The following is a 19,707-nucleotide window of genomic DNA, read 5'->3' on the forward strand; positions in this document are numbered from 1 at the left end:
GAGACTCATCTTTCCTTCACATCTTAATATATCAAAGTTTCCTGATTTAAAAAAAAGTCTTACCTGTTGGACATGGCAATAAGATATGGATGTAATTTGGGCAAATAGGGACTCAGAATTTTTGATGGACAGACTAACAGTAAATCTCATGGTTGGGTTGTTTTGTTTGAGGAGAGAGGTATGATCTTCATAACAGACCTATTACATCTCTTTTCTGTTTTTCAATTTGGGGCTTGATAGTCTTTTGAGAAAAGTAATGGCTCAAACTATTCCTATTTCTGGTTTGAATTTTAAGCCAACAGTAGTTAAACAAACTGTAATTTTAGTTTTATTGCATTATTGGCCTGGTTTTGTGAAATAGACTTCTGACCTTTCTTTAATCTTCCCCATCCTTCAACTTTGTTCTGTTATTTTGAAGGTTTGCTGCGGCTGCTGCTGCTGCTGCTTGTAATAATAATCATAGCATAATAGCTAACATGTCATAGCATTAAAACATCTTTCAAATACATTATAACATTTAAAATTCACTATAAGTCCGTAAGGTGAGTATTTTCACTAAGCCCTATTTTACAAAAGACAACATTGAATTGTGGAAAGGTTGTGTCCCTTATCCAAGATCACAGAGTCAGTAAACAGCAAAGCTAGCTAAAAACTATAGCCATCTGATCCCAAGGTCACCTCTGTACCCATAATGCCTGGCTTCACACACCTACTATGTCTTAAATAAAAACACCTCAACTATTATATATAGTACCCTGTTGTACTTCCACAGTGCTTCTCAATGTTCTTTTTAAAATCTATTTTGAATAATATTTTTGTTCGTAATTTAAATTCCCTCCATGCTTAACTAATGAAAGCTTAACTATGACTAAACTGCCTTCCTAAATTCCATGTTTTAAACTTATTTTCTCTCATTCAAATAAGGTGTACACACTAATACAGCCATATTCTCTTTTTTAACTTTTATTTTAATTTCATAGGTACATGTGCAGGCTCATTATATAAGTAAACACATATCTCAGAGGTCTGGTGTACAGATTATTTTGTCACCCAGAAAATAAGCAAAATACTTAATAAGCTGTTTTTTGATCTTCTCCTTTCTCCCACCCTCTACCCTCAAGTAATCCCCTAGTGTCTGTTGTTCCCTTCATTGTATCCATGTGTTTTTATCATGCAGCTCCCACTTTTTAATGAGAACATGCAGTATTAGGTTTTCTATTTCTGTGTTAGTTTGCCAAGGATCATGGCCTCCAGCTCCATCCATGTTGCTGCAGAGGACATGATCTCATTCTTTTTTACAGCTGCATGGTATTCCATCATATTTGCTTTCTCCATTCTTCCCATGACCCTTTTCGTTCATCCTCACAATGTCTGTGACTCAAACAATAGTCAGAAACTTGAAAAATGTCTTATTTACAATTAGGATGTCTATCAGGGACACAAAAATTATTCTTTTAAGTAATATGCTTAATCACCATTCCTATATGTTAGCATCAAAACAAATATTTCACTTTCAAATACCAACAAGAAAGAAAAAAGAATACATGTGATATATTATTTCTGGTACCTTAAAATCTTCAAAAAATGCTACTCCATTTTAATAAAACATGCTCTGTCAACTGCTTTAGAAATAACTCGTTTGTTAAACTAAAAAGGTTCACCAATTTAAGTCTTACATGATTGAATGTCATTAGAAGAATTTTCTTGGCATCAAAAGGAACACTTGATGGAAATCTATTGTCTTTCATACTTCCTGATATGTTAGGCACTCAATAATGTTGTCACATTAATTGATTTTGAGATTTTCAGGAATCCTAGGTGTGTGTGGTTTCTTTTAAGAAATCGTTACCAATTTACTGTTTGGCTAGCAAATGTATTTGTTTTGAATTTCACTCTCATCATGTCTCACCATGAATGTGCTAGTGAATAGTTCTGATAATTTGTTTATACATTGGGAGCAGTGTTTTTTTTAAATCCATTGAAGATAGAGCACGGTACTTTTTTTCAGAGGGTTTTGTTTGTTTGTTTTTTGGTTTTGTTTTTACCAAACCCAGTCTGCTTTAAAATAATATTGTCAACTCTTCTCTAATATAAATTTTTTTTTTTTTAAGGTACCACTGTAGCACTCATTATTCTTGCCTTGGGATTTGTGCTATCAGCCCAAGTTTCCCCACGCATCACTTTTCAGCCAATAACTCCGTCAGGTCAGAACGCCACTTGCACAAGCTACAGGTGAGATTTCATTATGTTCTTCTTCACTTACATGACTCAGGTAACTTTTTTGCTTGCTTTTAACTTTTTTAAAGTTGTAGAGATGAGTAGGAGCTTGCTAGGCATCCAGTCTTATGTAAGAAGGGAAGAAAATGGGAAAGGTGGTAGAGAGGGGCCCCCAGGAAGAGGAACAGCTTGTGCAGATGTGTGAGTGTAAGGATTTGTGAGTATAAGGATTTAAGGAAACAGTGAGTTATTAGACACAATCTTAGTGATGTTTCTATGGAAATTAAAATTAGGGATTGATACTGAATCTAAGCAGTAATACAGAAAAGCTATTTTAGATCATATACTATTCAGTGACCTCTATATTCCAAGCAAAATAAATAACTTTAATCAGTAATTAAACTTTTACAAGATGCACATGCCCTCTGAATATTCTGACAATTTGTACTGATTTGCATGGATATCCTCTTATTCATTTAAACAGAAGAAAAGGTTTGCCTCAGTGCTGAGGCTCTTTCAGAGAATCAGGAAGTAAAAAGTGATGGTGGAAAAACACAAAATGTTATAATGGCTAGCTGCAGGCCTAAGACCTCATTACATCTATCATTATGTGATAATTAGATTTAAAAGCAGACAAACAGATAGATGGACTGAGAACACATAAATGAAAGTTTGAGTGATTGGACACATCAATTAATATATTTGGCAGCAGAGCTTCAAAGTTTTGAACTGAATTTTAGCCACTGTAAAGTCTAGTAATCCCTTTAAAACATATGGATAGAATAAGACCTAGCCTCAAAAAAAATTTATATTCCTTTAGCTTGAAATAGACGGACGCAAGTCTCAAATCAATGAGTAAATGATTTATTAACTCATACAATCCTATATGAAATTAACACATTATACACTAAACTCCACTTGGTATTCACTTAGAGCATCCAGCTGAGCTGAATTGATGATGGCTGTTCATTACAACAGTGAGTAAGATATATTGGTTCCAAATTGTGATCTGCGTTCCTTTGGAAAATAGGCACCACAGCACATCTTTTATTTTACTGATAAGTTTATTTATTATTGGCTTACTGACTTCCATAGTCTTTTTATTGTTCTTTTTTTTTTATTTATACTTTTCAGTTCTAGGGTACAGGTGCACAGTGTGCAGGTTTGTTACATAGGTATACATGTGCCATGTTGGTGTGCTGCACCCATTAACTCGTCATTTACGTTAGGTATATCTCCTAATGCTATCCTTCCCCCCAACCCCACAACAGGCCCCAGTGTGTGATGTTCCCCTTCCTGTGTCCAAGTGTTCTCATTGTTCAGTTCCCACCTATGAGTGAGAACATGCAGTGTTTGGTTTTCTGTCCTTAAGACAGTTTGCTCAGAATGGTTTCCAGCCCAACAAAAGACATGAACTCATCGTTTTTTATGGCTGCATAGTATTCCATGGTGTATATATGTGCCACATTTTCTTAATCCAGTCTATCATTGATGGACATTTAGGTTGGTTCCAAGTCTTGCTATTGTGAATACTACTGCAATAAACATACGTGTGCATGTGTCTTTATAACAGCGTGATTTATAATCCTTTGGGTATATACCTAGTAATGGGATGGCTGGGTCAAATGGTATTTCTAGTTCTAGATCCTTGAGGAATCACCACACTGTCTTCCACAATGATTGTACTAGTTTACAGTCCCACCAACAGCATAAAAGCATTCCTATTTCTCCACATCCTCTCCAGCACCTGTTTTATCCTGACTTTTTAATGATTGCCATTCTAACTGGTGTGAGATGGTATCTCATTGTGGTTTTGATTTTCATTTCTCTGATGGCCAGTGATGATGAACATTTTTTCATGTGTCTCTTGGCTGCCCAAATGTCATCTTTTGAGAAGTGTCTGTTCATATCCTTCACCCACTTTTTGATGGGGTTGTTTTTTTCTTGTAAATTTGTTTGAGTTCTTTGTAGATTCTGGATATTAGCCCTTTGTCAGATGAGTAGATTGCAAAAATTTTCTCCCATTCTGTAGGTTGCCTGTTCACTCTGATGGTAGTTTTCTTGTTGTTGTTGTTGTTGTTGTTGTTGTGCAGAAGGTCTTTAATTTAATTAGATCCCATTTGTCAATTTTGGCTTTTGTTGCCATTGCTTTTGGTGTTTTAGACATGAAGTCCTTGCCCATGCCTATGTCCTGAATGGTATTACCTAGGTTTTCTTCTAGGGTTTTTATGGTTTTGGGTCTAACATTTAAGTCTTTAATCCATCTTGAATTAATTTTAGTATAAAGTGTAAGGAAGGTATCCAGTTTCAGCTTTCTACATATGGCTAGCCAGTTTTCCCAGCATCATTTATTAATAGGGAATCCTTTCCCCATTTCTTGTTTTTCTAGGGTTTGTCAAAGATCAGATGGTTGTAGATATGTGGTATTATTTCTGAGGGCTCTGTTCTGTTTCATTGGCCTATATCTGTTTTGGTACCAGTACCATGCTGTTTTGGTTACTGTAGCCTTGTAGTATAGTTTGAAGTCTGGTAGCATGATACCTCCAGCTTTGTTCTTTTGGCTTAGGATTGTCTTGGCAATGCAGGCTCTTTTTTGGTTCCATATGAACTTTAAAGTAGTTTTTTCCAGTTCTGTGAAGAAACTCATTGGTAGCTTGATGGGGATGGCATTGAATCTATAAATTACCTTGGGCAGTGTGGCCATTTTCACGCTATTGATTCTTCCTATCCATGAGCATGGATGTTCTTCCATTTGTTTGTGTCCTCTTTTATTTTGTTGAGCAGCAGTTTGTAGTTCTCCTTGAAGAGGTTCTTCATATCCATTGCAAGTTGGATTCCTCGGCATTTTATTCTCTTTGAAGCAGTTGTGAATGGGAGTTCACTCATGATTTGGCTCTCTGTGTGGCTGTTACAGGTGAATAAGAATGCTTGTGATTTTTGAACATTGATTTTGTGTCCTGAGACTTTGCTGAAGTTGCTTATCAGATTTGGGGCTGAGATGATGGGGTTTTCTAAATATACAATCATGTCATCTGCAAACAGGGACAATTTGATTTCCTCTTTTCCTAACTGAATACCCTTTATTTCTTTCTCCTGCCTGATTCCCCTGGCCAGAACTTCCAACACTATGTTGAATAGGAGTGTTGAGAGAGGGCATCCCTGTCTTGTGCCAGTTTTCAAAGGAAGTGCTTCCAGCTTTTGCCCATTCATTATAATATTGGCTGTGGGTTTTTCATAAATAGCTCTTATTATTTTGAGATACATCCTATCAGTACCTAATTTATTGAGAGTTTTTAGCATGAAGGGCTGTTGAATTTTGTCAAAGGCTTTTTCTTCATCTATTGAGATAATCATGTATTTTTTGTCTTTGGTTCTGTTTATATGCTTTATTACGTTTATTGATTTGCATATGTTGAACCAGCCTTGCATCCTAGGGATGAAGCCCACTTGATCATGGTGGATAAGCTTTTTGATGTGCTGCTGGATTCGGTTTGCCAGTATTTTATTGAGGATTTTTGCATCAGTGTTCATCAGGGATATTGGTCTAAAATTCTCTTTTTTTGTTGTGTCTTTTCCAGACTTTGGTATCAGGATGATGTTGGCCCCATAAAATGAGTTAGGGTGGATTCCCTCTTTTTCTATTGATTAGAGTAGTTTCAGAAGGAATGGTACCAGCTCCTCCTTGTACCTCTGATAGAATTCAACTGTGACTCTGTCTGGTCCTGGACTTTTTTTAGTTGGTAGGCTATTAATTATTGCCTCACTTTCAGAGCCAGTTATTTGTCTATTCAGGGATTCAGTTTCTTCCTGATTTAGATTTGGGAGGGTGTGTGTGTCCAGGAATTTATCCATTTCTTCTAGATTTTCGAGTTTAATTGCGTAGAAGTGTTTATAGTATTCTCTGATGGGAGTTTGTATTTCTGTGGAATCGGTGGTTGATATCCCCTTTATCATTTTTTATTGCATCTATTTGATTCTTCTCTGTCTTCTTTATTAGTCTTGCTAGCGGTCTATCAATTTTGTTGCTCTTTTCCAAAAACCAGCTCCTGGATTCATTGATTTTTTGAGGGGTTTTTTGTGTCTCTGTCTCCTTCAGTTCTGCTCTGATCTTAGTTAATTCTTGCCTTCTGCTAGCTTTTGAATGTGTTTGCACTTGCTTCTCTAGTTAAATTAAAAATTGTGATGTTAGGGTGTCAATTTTAGATCTTTCCTGCTTTCTCTTGTGGGCATTTAGTGCTATAAGTTTCCCTCTACACACTGCTTTAAATGTGTCCCAGAGATTCTGGTATGTTGTGTCTTTGTTCTCACTGGTTTCAAAGAACATCTTTATTTCTGCCTTCATTTCGTTATGTTCCCAGTAGTCATTCAGGAGCAGGCTGTTCAGTTTCCATGTAGTTGAGTGGTTTTGATTGATTTTCTTAGTCCTGAGTTCTAGTTTGATTGCACTGTGGTCTGAGAGACAGTTTGTTGTAATTTCTGTTCTTGTACATTTGCTGAGGAGTGCTTTACTTCCAACTATGTGGTCAATTTTGGAATAAGTGCCATGTGGTGCTGAGAAGAATGTATATTCTGCTGATTTGGGGTGGAGAGTTCTATAGATGTCTTTTAGGTCTGCTTGGTGCAGAGCTGAGTTCAATTCCTGGATATCCTTGTTAACTTTCTGTCTCGTTGATCTGTCTAATGTTGACATTGGGGCGTTAAAGTCTCCCAGTATTATTGTGTGGGAGTCTAAGTCTCTGTAGGTCTCTAAGGACTTGCTTTATGAATCTCGGTGCTCCTGATTGCGTGCATATATATTTAGGATAGTTAGCTCTTCTTGTTGAAGTGATCCCTTACCATTTTGTAATGGCCTTCTTTGTCTCTTTTGATCTTTGTTGGTTTAAAGTCTGTTTTATCAGAGACTAGGATTGCAAACCCTGCCTTTTTTTGTTTTCCATTTGCTTGGTAGATCTTCCTTCATCCCTTTATTTTGAGCCTATGTGTGTCTCTGCATGTGAGATGGGTCTCCTGAATACTGCACACTGATGGGTCTTGACTCTTTATCCAGTTTGCCAGTCTGTGTCTTTTAATTGGAGCATTTAGTCCATTTACATTTAAGGTTAATATTGTTACGTGTGAATTTGATCCTGTCATTATGATGTTAGCTGGTTATTTTGCTCGTTAGTTAATGCACTTTCTTCCTAGCACTGATGGTCTTTACACTTTGGCATGTTTTTGCAGTGGCTGGTACTGGTTGTTCCTTTCCATGTTTAGTGCTTCCTTCAAGAGCTCTTGTAGGGCAGGCATTTGCTTGTCTGTAAAGGATTTTATTTCTCCTTCACTTATGAAGCTTAGTTTGGCTGGATATGAAATTCTGGGTTGAAAATTCTTTTCTTTAATAATGTTGAATATTGGCCCCCACTCTCTTCTGGCTTATTGAGTTTCTGCCGAGAGACTCACTGTTAGTCTGATGGGCTTCCCTTTGTGGGTGACCCGACCTTTCTCTCTGTCTGCCCTTAACATGTTTTCCTTCATTTCAACTTTGGTGAATCTGGCAATTATGTGTCTTGGAGTTGCTCTTCTCGAGGAGTATCTTTGTGGTGTTCTCTGTATTTCCTGAATTTGAATGTTGGTCTGCCTTGCTACGTTGGGGAAGTTCTCCTGGATAGTATCCTTCAGAGTGTTTTCCTACTTGGTTCTATTCTCTCCATCACTTTCAGGTACACCAATCAGACGTAGATTTGGTCTTTCCACAAAGTCCCATATTTCTTGGAGGCTTTGTTTGTTTCTTTTTACTCTTTTTTCTCTAAACTTCTCATTTCATTTCATTCATTTGATCTTCAGTCACTGATACCCTTTCTTCCAGTTGATTGAATCGGCTGCTGATGCTTGTGCATTCGTCACATAGTTCTCGTACCATGGTTTTCTGCTCCATCAGGTCATTTAAGGATTTCTCTATACTCGTTATTCTGGTTAGACATTTGTCTAATCTTTTTTCAAGGTTTTTAGCTTCTTTGCAATGGGTTTGAACTTCTGCCTTTAGCTCAGTGAACTTTCATCATCTGAAGTCTTCTTCTCTCAACTAGTAAACATCATTCTCCATACAGCTTTGTTCTGTTGCTGGCGAGGAGCTGCATTCCTTTGGAGGGGGACAGGCACTCTGATTTTTAGAATTTTCAGGTTTTCTGCTCTGTTTTTTACCCATCTTTGTGATTTTATCTACCTTTGGTCTTTGATGATGGTGACGTACAGATTCGGTTTTGGTGTGGATGTCCTTTCTGTTTGTTAGTTTCACTGCTAACAGTCAGGACCCTCAGTTGCAGGTCTGTTGCAGTTTGCTGGAGGTCCACTCCAGACCCTGTTTGCCTGGGTATCAGCAGCAGAGGCTGCAAAACGGCAAATATTGCTGAACAGCAAATGTTGCTGCCTGATCATTCCTTTGGAAGATTTGTCTCAGAGGGGTACCTGGCCGTGTGAAGTGTCAGTCTGCCCCTACTGGGGGTTGCCTCGCAGTTAGACTCCTTGGGGATCAGGGACCCACTTGAGGAGGCAGTCTGTTCGTTCTCAGATCTCAAACTCCGTGCCGGGAGAAGCACTACTCTCTTCAAAGCTATCTGACAGGGACATTTAAGTCTGCAGAGGTTTCTGCTGCCTTTTGTTTTCTATGCCCCGGGAGAAGCACTACTCTCTTCAAAGCTATCTGACAGGGACATTTAAGTCTGCAGAGGTTTCTGCTGCCTTTTGTTTGGCTATGCCCTTCCCCCAGAGGTGGAGTCTACAGAGGCAGGCAGGCCTCCTTGAGCTGCCATGGGCTCCACCCAGTTCCAGCTTCCTGGCCGCTTTGTTTACCTTCTCAAGCCTCAGCAATGGTGGGTGCCCCTCCCCCAGCCTGGCTGCCACCTTGCAGTTCAATCTCAGACTGCTGTGTTAGCAATGAACGAGGCTCCGTGGGCATGGGACCCTCTGAGCCAGGCACTGGGTATAATCTCCTGGTGTGCCGTTTGCTAAGAGCGTTGGAAAAGTGCAGTATTAGAGTGGGAGTGACCTGATTTTCCAGGTGCTGTCTGTCACAGCTTTCCTTGGCTAGGAAAGGGAATTCCCTGACACCTTGCACTTCCCGGGTGAGGCAATGTCTCGCCCTGCTTCGGCTCATGCTCGGTGGGCTGCACCCACTGTCTTGCCTCCACTGTCTGACAAGCCCCTGTGAGATGAACCCGGTACCTCAGTTGGAAATGCAGAAATCACACGTGTTCTGCCCCCTCACACTGGGAGCTGTAGACTGGAGCTGTTCCTATTTGGCCATCTTGGAACCTTATATCTTTTTATTGTTCTAAGAAGACTTGAGGCTGTCTTCATAGTAGAAGTTAACCTTAGCATAGACTATTTCTGGATGTAGTGATCTTTATTTGGACATCTGCCTCAATTGCTAGAAATGCATATTCTAGTTTTCTTTTTCTTGATGGATATTTTACTCATATGTTTTTAACAGAGTTACTTCTAAAAAATATTTTAAAAATTATTGTCGTTTGAGAATCATAGAATATTCTCCAGATCTAAAGTCTGATTTAGATGTACTGTTCAGAATATGACTGATATATACTGTCAGGTCAACAAAAGTCAGAAAATCATCTAAAAATTATGAGAAAAAGTTCTCTGAACTCCTGATATAGGAAAGGAATGTCTATAAGTTTTTAATGATTTACGTAATGAAATAGCTTTTCTGCCATTGACTTTAAAGTTTAAATAAAAATATTTATTGCCCAACTATATCTCACTGCACAGCAGTTTATGATCATCAATCTGTTAATCCTTGTGATCTAAGGTATTATCATCTAACTAATATTTCAATATACAATTTTAATGAAGAGTGGTGATACAGCCTACCTTTATTCTTATTACAAAAATAAGCAGCCATTTTTGAAGATAGAACCAAATTTTACATGTCCTTCAGGAGTCAGTGGATATGAAAAACAATTATTTATTGAATGCGTAACATATTAAGCTTTGTGGGAAGTTGACAGTATGTATTTATAGTCCAAGTGATTTTGTAAAATATGGCTGCAGTCCCCTTACTGGTTTTTTATGGTTTATCTATAATCCTCTACTCTACCAGCTGAGCAGTAATTGACTGTATTTGTTATTTCAAATAACTAAAAGAGTAAAATTGGAATGTTCCTAACACGAAGAAGTGACAATTGCTTGAGATGATGAATATCCCCATTACCCTGATTTGATCATTACACATTGTATACTTATATTAAAATATGACATGTAGCCCATAAATATGTACCGCTATTATGCATACATAATAATTAAGAATAAAAAGCATCTATATACATTTCCCCTTTCCTTAAGACAAACAGGAAAAAAATCACATAATACCTTAAGATGAGTAAAGTTCACTTTGTAAATGTAGATAGTATGCTTTCCCCATGGGGTGATCTGTATGGGAACATTTAGCAAATGAAACAGATTTTAAAGGAGAAGTAGTTTAATATATTAATAACATCATATTGTATTCTATTAGTGGGAGCATAAATTGTTCTTCATTTTAGAAAGTTATATGGTTCTGCCTAATAAAAGTTAAGTGCCTATGCCCACTGACTCAGCATGTCCGCTTGTAGAAATCTGTAGACTACAGTGATGAGTATGCAGTTCATTCTTACTAGAGAAGATTTAAGAAAGTAAATGGTTAAAGAACAATGATTCTTCTTGATTTTTAGTCAATAAATATTCGTTGCATACCAGGGCAAAAATATTGTAGGTTATTGCTCCCTAATGACTTGAGATTCAAGAGATTGACAACCCTAAATAATTTTCAATCAGGACATATCCTTTTCAGAATGTTTTAAGTTTTTGATTGATAATGTATTTTCCAAGGCCTGATTTGATTCTCTGGACTGAATGTATTAAAGAATGTCTTTCAGAACAATGAGAACATAGGGACACGGGGAAGGGAACTAACTACACACAGTGGAGCCTGTCAGGAGGCAGGGGGGTGGGAAGGGAGAGCTTTTGGACAAATAGCTAATGCATGCAGGGCTCACTACCTAGGTGATGGGTTGACAGGTGCAGCAAACCACTATGGCACACGTTTACCTATGTAACAGACCTGCATGTCCTGCACATGTATTCTGGAACTTAAAATTAAATTTAAAAAAACACGCCTTTTAAATCTGCTTTTAATAGATATGACAGTCTGTACAAAGATAAAGACAGATGCAAGTTGCTATAGAAAATATTTGGCCACCTGTATAAAAGCTGTCATAGGGTCCCAGCTGCAGCTAGAAGAAATAATGCTAGCATGAGTATCATCTGAATCATATATCTTTATGAGAGTTCACACACATATTTATTTTTTTCCACACACATAATTCCAATATGACCTTCAGCTCCACACTCTCAAATTGCTAATGTTCTATTCCTTTCATTTCCAATTCAAAATATTTTCTCATGAGAGCTAGCCAAGATTTGAGGAATCAAACCTTTCCTAGGTACACTTCCCTCTAATACTTGACATATTATTATTTATAGTGTGATCTCAGCATATGTAAATCACTATCATAAAACATTAAAAAGTAGACAGATATTTCCTGAAGCATACAGTTGTAGAATTTCAAGGAACCTTGCCCTAGGGTTTTTATCTTATTCACTTATTCTTTCTTCATGCATCTAAATATATTATGGATCACCTATCATAGGATTATAGTAAGGATAAATTAACATATGGAAAATGCCTTAAATGGTGCTTGGCACATAATAAGCACTCAATAAACATTACAGTCATTGTTAGAATTAATAAAGTCTGTCAAAGAAGATGAGGTTGGGATGATGGCACTCAGAGATGACCTTGAGAATGGGATGTTTGTACTGAGCTCTTAAAAGAAGAGTGGAGTATGTCACACAGAAAGAATGGCAGGCACAAAGATCCTGCAAGGCAGGAAGGAACCTGGCAAGTGCAAGGAACTGAAAGAAGAAGACTACAGAGGTCAGAGAAGAATCAGTAAGACTATTAAGATATGTTCAGAGCCAGATCATGTAGAACCTCAGAGGTTTTTGATCTTCAGTCCAAGAACATAAATCCATTGAAGAATTTTAAGCAGGGGTGTGCCTTGACCACATTTTGAATTCTAAACTGTCTCTGGGTGGGTGTGGGTGCCACAAGGGCATGTGTTTATGTAGGGAGACTGGTTTTTTACAGTTGTCGAGAGAGATGACAGTTGCCTGGATTATAGTGGTGACATTGGAGATAAGCAGGTAGACAGATTCTCAGTATATTAGAAGAGAAAAATCAATAGGAAATTTAAAATAAATAATTGATTAACTGTGGCCATAGGAGGAAGGAGTCTTTGGTTGATTCCCAATTTTTGCATGAGAAAAAAGGTAGACTAAATCATAAAAAAAAGATGAAGCAGTTGGATGATGTAAGACCATGGGTACAATTTTGGACATGTGGAATCTTAGGTGTCCATGAACCAGCATCATTTGGGATATTGAGTAGGTATTTGGGAAAACTGGCCTATAGTTGAAGGAGTGTTCTAGAATGAAGAATTGTTATCCATACATGATAATTAAATCCATACACATGGGCAACATCTTGTTCACAACTAAGATCTTTATCAAGACTCTAGCTACCTTTGCAATTCATAATCTATTTGTAAACCACTACTAATTTACTAATCAATTGGGCAGTATCTCTCTATTCTTCAGGCTTTAAATCACAGCATAGAATCACAAACTATTCATGCTGGAAGGCCTTTAATGTAACCTAATTCAAGCCTTTCATCTTACACCTACACTTACATCTTACTCAGCTTCCTTACTGAGGTCCAGATAAGTCACATTCCTCTCCCAGGGCACACAGACTAACCACTTATTCTTTAGGCTTCTCTTTTCCCCATACAGAACTTCCTTTTTTAGCTAACACAGTTCTTTAGGAGTTATTGTTAATGTGAAACCAACGACACAACAGCTTCTTTTTCTGTTCCTTTCAAACCTTGCTCTTCTTGCTTTGGATCAAGGACATGGTTTTTCTGTTAAGATGACTTGTATAATTAGGTAATTTAAGGAATTTAATGATGCCTAGCATATTACCTCTTTGATACAGATCTTGCTATATTTTACACCCTGTTTGAGTAGAAATTGACAAAAGGGACTTTGCCTCTAGTTCATTATACTTTTTCTTTTTAATACTTCTCAATTAAGGCCAGACACAGTGGCTCATACCTGTAATCCCAGCACTTTGGGAGGCCAAGTCAGGTGTATCACCTGAGCTCAGCAGTTTGAGACCAGCCCAGCCAACATGGTGAAATCTCAGTTCTAATAAAAATACAAAAAAAAATTAGCCGGATGTGGTGGCGGGTGCCTGTAATCTCAGCTACTCGGGAAACTGAGGCAGAAGAATCACTTGAACCCAGGAGGTAGAGGTTGCGGTGAGCTGACTTGGTGTCACTGCACTCCAGCCTGGGTGACAAGAACGAGACTCTGTCTTAACAAACAAACAAAAACTTCTCAATTAAGAGTCTTACCTAGGGTCATCTGCAGAGGTACTTAAAGTCACCTATTTTCCCTTCCCAGAGGTCGGACTCACCAGGACAGTGGCATGTTGTTTTGAAATGCTCCCCAGGTGATGCCAGTACATCTTCCATTAAGAACCACTGCCATAATGCTATCACTTTTTTTTTTTTTCAGAAAAAACAAAAAACAAAAAAAAAGACTGCCAGCTTTCTTTCTCTTTTCTTTTTTCTTTTTTGTTTTTGTTTTTGTTTTGTTTTGTCTTTTGCTTCTTGAACATTGTTAAACCAAGCATAAGAATGTGATCAATGTTGTTCTTTTTCTATATAGTGATAGTTTTATGTTTTCCTCTTCAGATGAAGTTCCCTAAAATCCAAATTGACAAATTGTGGCTTCATCTGTAGACCTCTGTATGGTGGTGACACTAGCTTTGTGAAACAGTATGCCTCTCATAAATTAGTCCCTTCAAAGTTCATTTCCAATAAAAATTCATTTTGTATTCACTACACTGCCTTTTCTTCTCCTTTTGCCAGCCTTGTGCTATTTAACAAAGACATCATTAACATGGGAACTGTAAGACTGTCAGATTCGATCATAAAACTTTTATGCAACCTTAGAAATGTGTAAAAACAGTCGGGCACGGTGGCTCGCGCCTGTAATCCCAGCACTTTGGGAGGCCAGAGTGGGCGGATCACGAGCTCAGGAGTTTGAGACCAGCCTGGCCAACATACTGAAATTCCATCTCTACTAAAAATACAAAAAAAATTAGCCAGGTGTGGTGGCAGGCACCTGTAATCCCAGCTACTCAGGAGGCTGAGGCAAGAGAATCACTTGAACCTGGGAGGTGGAGGTTGCAGTGAGCCCAGATCGTGCCATTGCACTCCAACCCAGGCAATAGTATGAGACTCCATCTCAAACAAACAAAACAAAAGAAATGTGTAAAAACCCTATTAGTCCCTATTTTTTTCCCCAGTATTTGACATCCTGGTGATAGTGTGTTTAGCATCAGTAATTCATAGCATCTTGACAGTGAATATAATATTATGCTGTGAATTGAAACAACTTTCCATTTGTATTAAACATTTTTTTTTTGCTTACTGATTTCCATTAAAATGAATCTGCTTCAATTTTTTTGGCATAGTGGCACAGACTAATATACCATGAGGTTACTATTATTAATGCTACAGTAGAAAACAATGTTGTACATATTGACTAATACCTACAGACCCATTTGAGATAAAGATAAATGTATATAAGTCAATTAAAAAGGTAAATGAAAGTTGGAAAAAAAGTCCACATAAATCTCATCTTCTGACCTTATCTCCAAATAACTGCACATATCTTTTGTTAGCACTTAAATACCCAGTGTGCTGAATTTGACACCTGGAGGGGATTCTATCCACCTGTCATGGAAGGATACAAGAGCTTCTTGGAGGAAGTTGGCCATTTATGGGGCATATTCTTTGAGTTTGCCATAACTTTTTAATTTTGATGCCTGGGCTTTTAGCCACGGACTTACAAATCCCCCACATGGCAAGATTTGCTACCCAAACCTGGTTTTTTGTTTTGTTTTCCTATAGTCAAAAATGCTTCTTGGGAAGCCAGAAAGACAAGAAGGAGGACTCAAGATTAGGTATGCAAAGAAGAAGGAAAAGCATTTCAGGGAGAGGGAATATCAGGGAATGTGTACACGTCCTAAGCAGGGAGTATGGCTTCTTCAAAGAATTGACCAACAGGACTGGGTCATAACAAGCAAGCAAGAGAATGGCACCGAAATAGACTGGATAGCAAGCCGGTGACAGAACATATCAGGACCTTATACACCTGAGATGAGAATTTTGAGTATCATCTTAGAATACTGAGAAACCTTCACAGGGTAGTAGAATGAGAATGACATTATCAGATTTGTGTTTTTAAAAGATCAGTCTGTCTGCAAAGTGGAAAATTGATTAGAGAAAGACAAATGGTGATGAAGGGAGAAAAGTGAAAAGAACTTAGTAGCCTAGGCAAGAAATAACGCAGCCTTGGTGGTAGCAGTGGATATAGAGAAACGAGATATTTTGGAGGGGAATGACAAGGCTGGGTGATTAACCGGATCATAGATGAAAACAAATGCTTTAGAAACAGGAAAATACTTGAGGCATGAGGAATATAGGATCTGAAACTTCATTGTAGTCTACTTAGAAACATAAATTTAGGCATATAAATCTGGAGACTCTTTCTCTTGCTCTGACATTAAATACAGCAGTCACATGTTTTCTGTAATTTATATCCTTATTTGAAAGGTAATTTTCATTCCTTCTTGAACTTAAAAGACTTCTGAGAAAAGTGTTTCCAAAGTTGTCCATTTAGGTCTGAAATAACAGAACAAGATAAAGGGGGGAAAACATGTATCTCTGATAATCTGTAGGACCTATATTCTCATTCTAGAACTCCTTTCAGTGCAGTGAGCACATGAAACCAACTAGGAGTTTTATTCCTATTTCCAGTAAATCCACTTAAAATAGCATCTGCATACACAAATGAAATAAACTATCCAGGACTGTGACAGCAGTTGACTGGAATCAGCCTCTGGTGTATTTTCTTATAATAAAGACCAAGAAAACCTTACAGAAAATATAAATGTGAAACGATGCCCCTAAAAAACTTAACTGTTCTTTAATTAAGTTTATATCAAATGAAAACATTTCAGGTATTAACACTTAAAACATTCTGGTATGTTAAGTTGGAGTATTTCCCATCATGTTGTAAAAGCACGTTACCTTGCTTCGTGTTCCTTGTCTAAATAGTAGGAAAATACCTATTCCTATGGACCAAATGTGGTTTATTTAAAAACAAAACATAGGGGCCGGGCGCAGTGGCTCACACCTGTAATCCTAGCACTTTGGGAGGCCGAAGCGGGCGGATCACGAGGTCAAGAGATTGAGACCATCCTAGCCAACACGGTGAAACCCTGTCTCTACTAAAAATAAAAAAATTAGCTGGGCATGATGGCATGTGCCTGTAGTCCCAGCTACTGTGCAGGCTGAGGCAGGAGAATTGCTTGAACCCAGGAGGCGGAGGTTGCAGTGAACCGAGATTATGCCACTGCACTCCAGCCTGGCGACAGAGTGAGACTTTGTCTCAAAAATAAAAAAAAAATAAAAAATAAAAAATGAAATAAAATAAAAAGCATTTTAAAAACCTGATTTTAAAAATCTCTTCAGTGAAAGTAACTTTGAAAACTATGATTTTGTTTGGGTGTTTGGGTGGGTGGGTGGATGGATGGATGGATGGATGGATGGATGGATGGATGGATAGATGGATGAAAAGTTGCTATTGATAAGAGAAGGTAGATGGTACTGACTGAAGGAAGTTTTTTAGTATAATTTTTATCCTGGAACTTAGGTATGTGTTGGAAAATTTGGCAACACCTTGTTGCTTTCAAAGAGTTGGTGATTTAGGAAGCATCCAACCCTTTGTTTCTTCAAAGTTTACTTCTAGTCATGGCTATAGCACGATTAGCAATACCTTCTATGGGCATGCTAGTAGACCCAGCAGTTCAAGCCTGCAGGTCTCTGGGCATAAAACAGGTCACATAGTGTTTAGACCATCCCTAAGTGACTCTTTTAGATTGTTGTGTGATGCTAAGAAGATAGTGCTTTCCAAATATCAGTAAATAAATAAATAACAAAAAAAATAGGTCATATGTCTCTTCAACTGTAACATCCAGTTGTATGCTGAATAAATTAGAAGACTAGAAAAATGAAATAATGTATCCCGAACAACCTGCTGAAAATCAGCAATTGTATAATTTCTATACAGTTTAGCAAATCAAAGAATATAGCACTTTAGAAAAAACATTTATGCACATTTGTAATTAATTATTTTTATAAACATTTTTGAGAGTTGCAGTAGGCTGGGGGTATTGACATTTTAAAAAACAAAAAACAGCCTTCCTCCTCATGGAGCTCACAGCTATGAGAGAGAAAAATGCAGATACATAATTGCAAAACAGTGTCATAAAGGCTGATAGATGTATCAGAGCAGGACCTGGCATAATTCCCTTCCCCAGGGCCATGACAGAAGGCTTCCTATATGAGAGTCCTTACAATTCTCATTATTTTGGATCCCTTTATAGTGTTTTTAACTGCATAAGATAAATTTGATAAAAGTACAAAGCAAATCAATTATATTGAAATACAGTTGCCAGAATACTTTACAAAATAAACTTGTTATATACAAGTACAAAGCAAATCAATTATATTGAAATATAGTTGCCAGAATACGTTAAAAAATAAAGTTGTTTTATAGTAATGTATATACTTCTTTATTAACGCATTAAGTAACAAATCTAACTGCAAATCTAATATCATAGTTTCAACACCATAGTGAATGTAAATGGTATTTGGAGATTTCTGCAACTACCTTAATGGGATATGAAAATATGTGACTTCTGTTTTTGCCAGTAGTTTACTGCCTACATTCCTAATTGAAGGAAATGCCAAATTTCAGTAAAAGGTTAATGAAATACAGATGTAATTTTCTTTTCATCCAAGTTTACAGTCCCCATGTTAAGGACCCCTCACAGAGGAGGAAGCTTGATCTGATTTTTCAATGGTGAGTCAGAGTTTCTCAGACCAGTGAAAATGGAGAAGCCACCCAGACATGAGAGCAAACCGTGCAAAAGCAGAAAACAGATTTGCCCTTCAAGAAAATTATAAAACTTGATAACTGCTGGAAAAAGGGACACCAGGCACAGGATGAGGCAGAGGGATAGGAAAGGCCTTGGATACTAGGTCAAGGCTTGAGTAAGGAAGGGAAGCCAGTGAACAGCATCAGGCAAGGAGGGTACCATGATCAAAGCTGAGCTTTACAAAGAGTTTTCTGTGTGCATTTTGGGATATAGATTGGAGGGAGAAGACTCTGGCAGCCCCAGAGAGAGACAGTGAGGGTCTGAAATTATCTCATGATGGTGAGCATGAAGACAAAGCTATTTTTGGAAACATTACAAATAAATGTTAAAGGCAAAGTATGAGGGAAAAGGCATTTGGCAGGCAGTTCAATTTTATGAATACTCAGTGCCAATTATGTGGCCCCAGCCAATATACCTGGCAGGATGGAGGGGGCATAATTCTAAGCAGACTTTTTATGTTAAAATAATAGTAGTGTCTGTTAACTAAGCCCTTATCATATTCAAGTATTATTCCATATTCTTTTGGAATATTACCTATTACCCTTTAACTTTCCTGAGGAAGATATTGTTGTTGTTATTATTATTATTATTATCCAATTTTATGGATAGGAAAACTAAGGACCAGAGGGATTATATCACTTGCCTAGAGTGATGTAACTGGTATGTTGCAGAGCTATTTTGTTCTGTCCACCTCCCTCCCTTAGTCAAACTAATGGCCTTTTTTTTTTGCATATTTCAATACTATTTAAAGTCTGTGAATATTCTAAAGAGATGCTAAGTATCAGTTACCCAAGAAACAAAGAGAAGGGTTTTAAGTTCCTCATTTTGAAGGGCTAGGCATTTAAACACTCAGATTTTATTTTAACACAATACTGCCCTGAAAACCAAGTACCAAATGATGAAAACTATTAAAACTAGAGATTTTAATGAAATGCATATTTCTAATGAAATTCTACCTCCACTACACATGCCATTTAGTTGAACTAGCATAAAATTCTTTGAGAGATACTTAATAGCCAAAGTTCCTTATGTAACATAAATGAAATTCTGGGTTGATGCACAGATTCCTAAACAGATATAGATTATGAGACTATGTTCTTTATATTTACTTCTGATCACTTCACCTTCTCAGCAACTCAGATACTGGTAAAGTGGGAGATACCTTGATTAAACACCATGCTGTAGCAGTCTGACTAAAGCTTTTACAGATTTCTAGGAAAATTATTTACGAAAAGAAAAGAAAAGAAAAGAAAAAAAAATGTTGCCCAGCTTAGAAGTGAGAGGACTAGGTTTCCAAATCCCTGTTTTAAGACCTTGTCGCA

The 19,707-nt window shown here is 37.5% G+C and overlaps 1 protein-coding gene across 2 annotated transcripts in view; it reads left to right on the forward strand.

Annotated features, from left to right (window-relative positions):
- LOC105470142 (solute carrier family 2 member 13) overlaps positions 1-19,707 on the forward strand; it is a 369,854-nt gene that overhangs the window by 257,048 nt on the left and 93,099 nt on the right. For both annotated transcript variants that reach the window (XM_011721919.2, XM_011721920.2), the window contains exon 6: positions 2,112-2,232. In XM_011721919.2, coding sequence (XP_011720221.1) covers positions 2,112-2,232 — 121 coding nt within the window. The remainder of the gene's footprint in view (positions 1-2,111; positions 2,233-19,707) is intronic.

Source organism: Macaca nemestrina, chromosome 10 (genome assembly GCF_043159975.1).
Source record: "Macaca nemestrina isolate mMacNem1 chromosome 10, mMacNem.hap1, whole genome shotgun sequence".
NCBI lineage: Eukaryota > Metazoa > Chordata > Mammalia > Primates > Cercopithecidae > Macaca > Macaca nemestrina.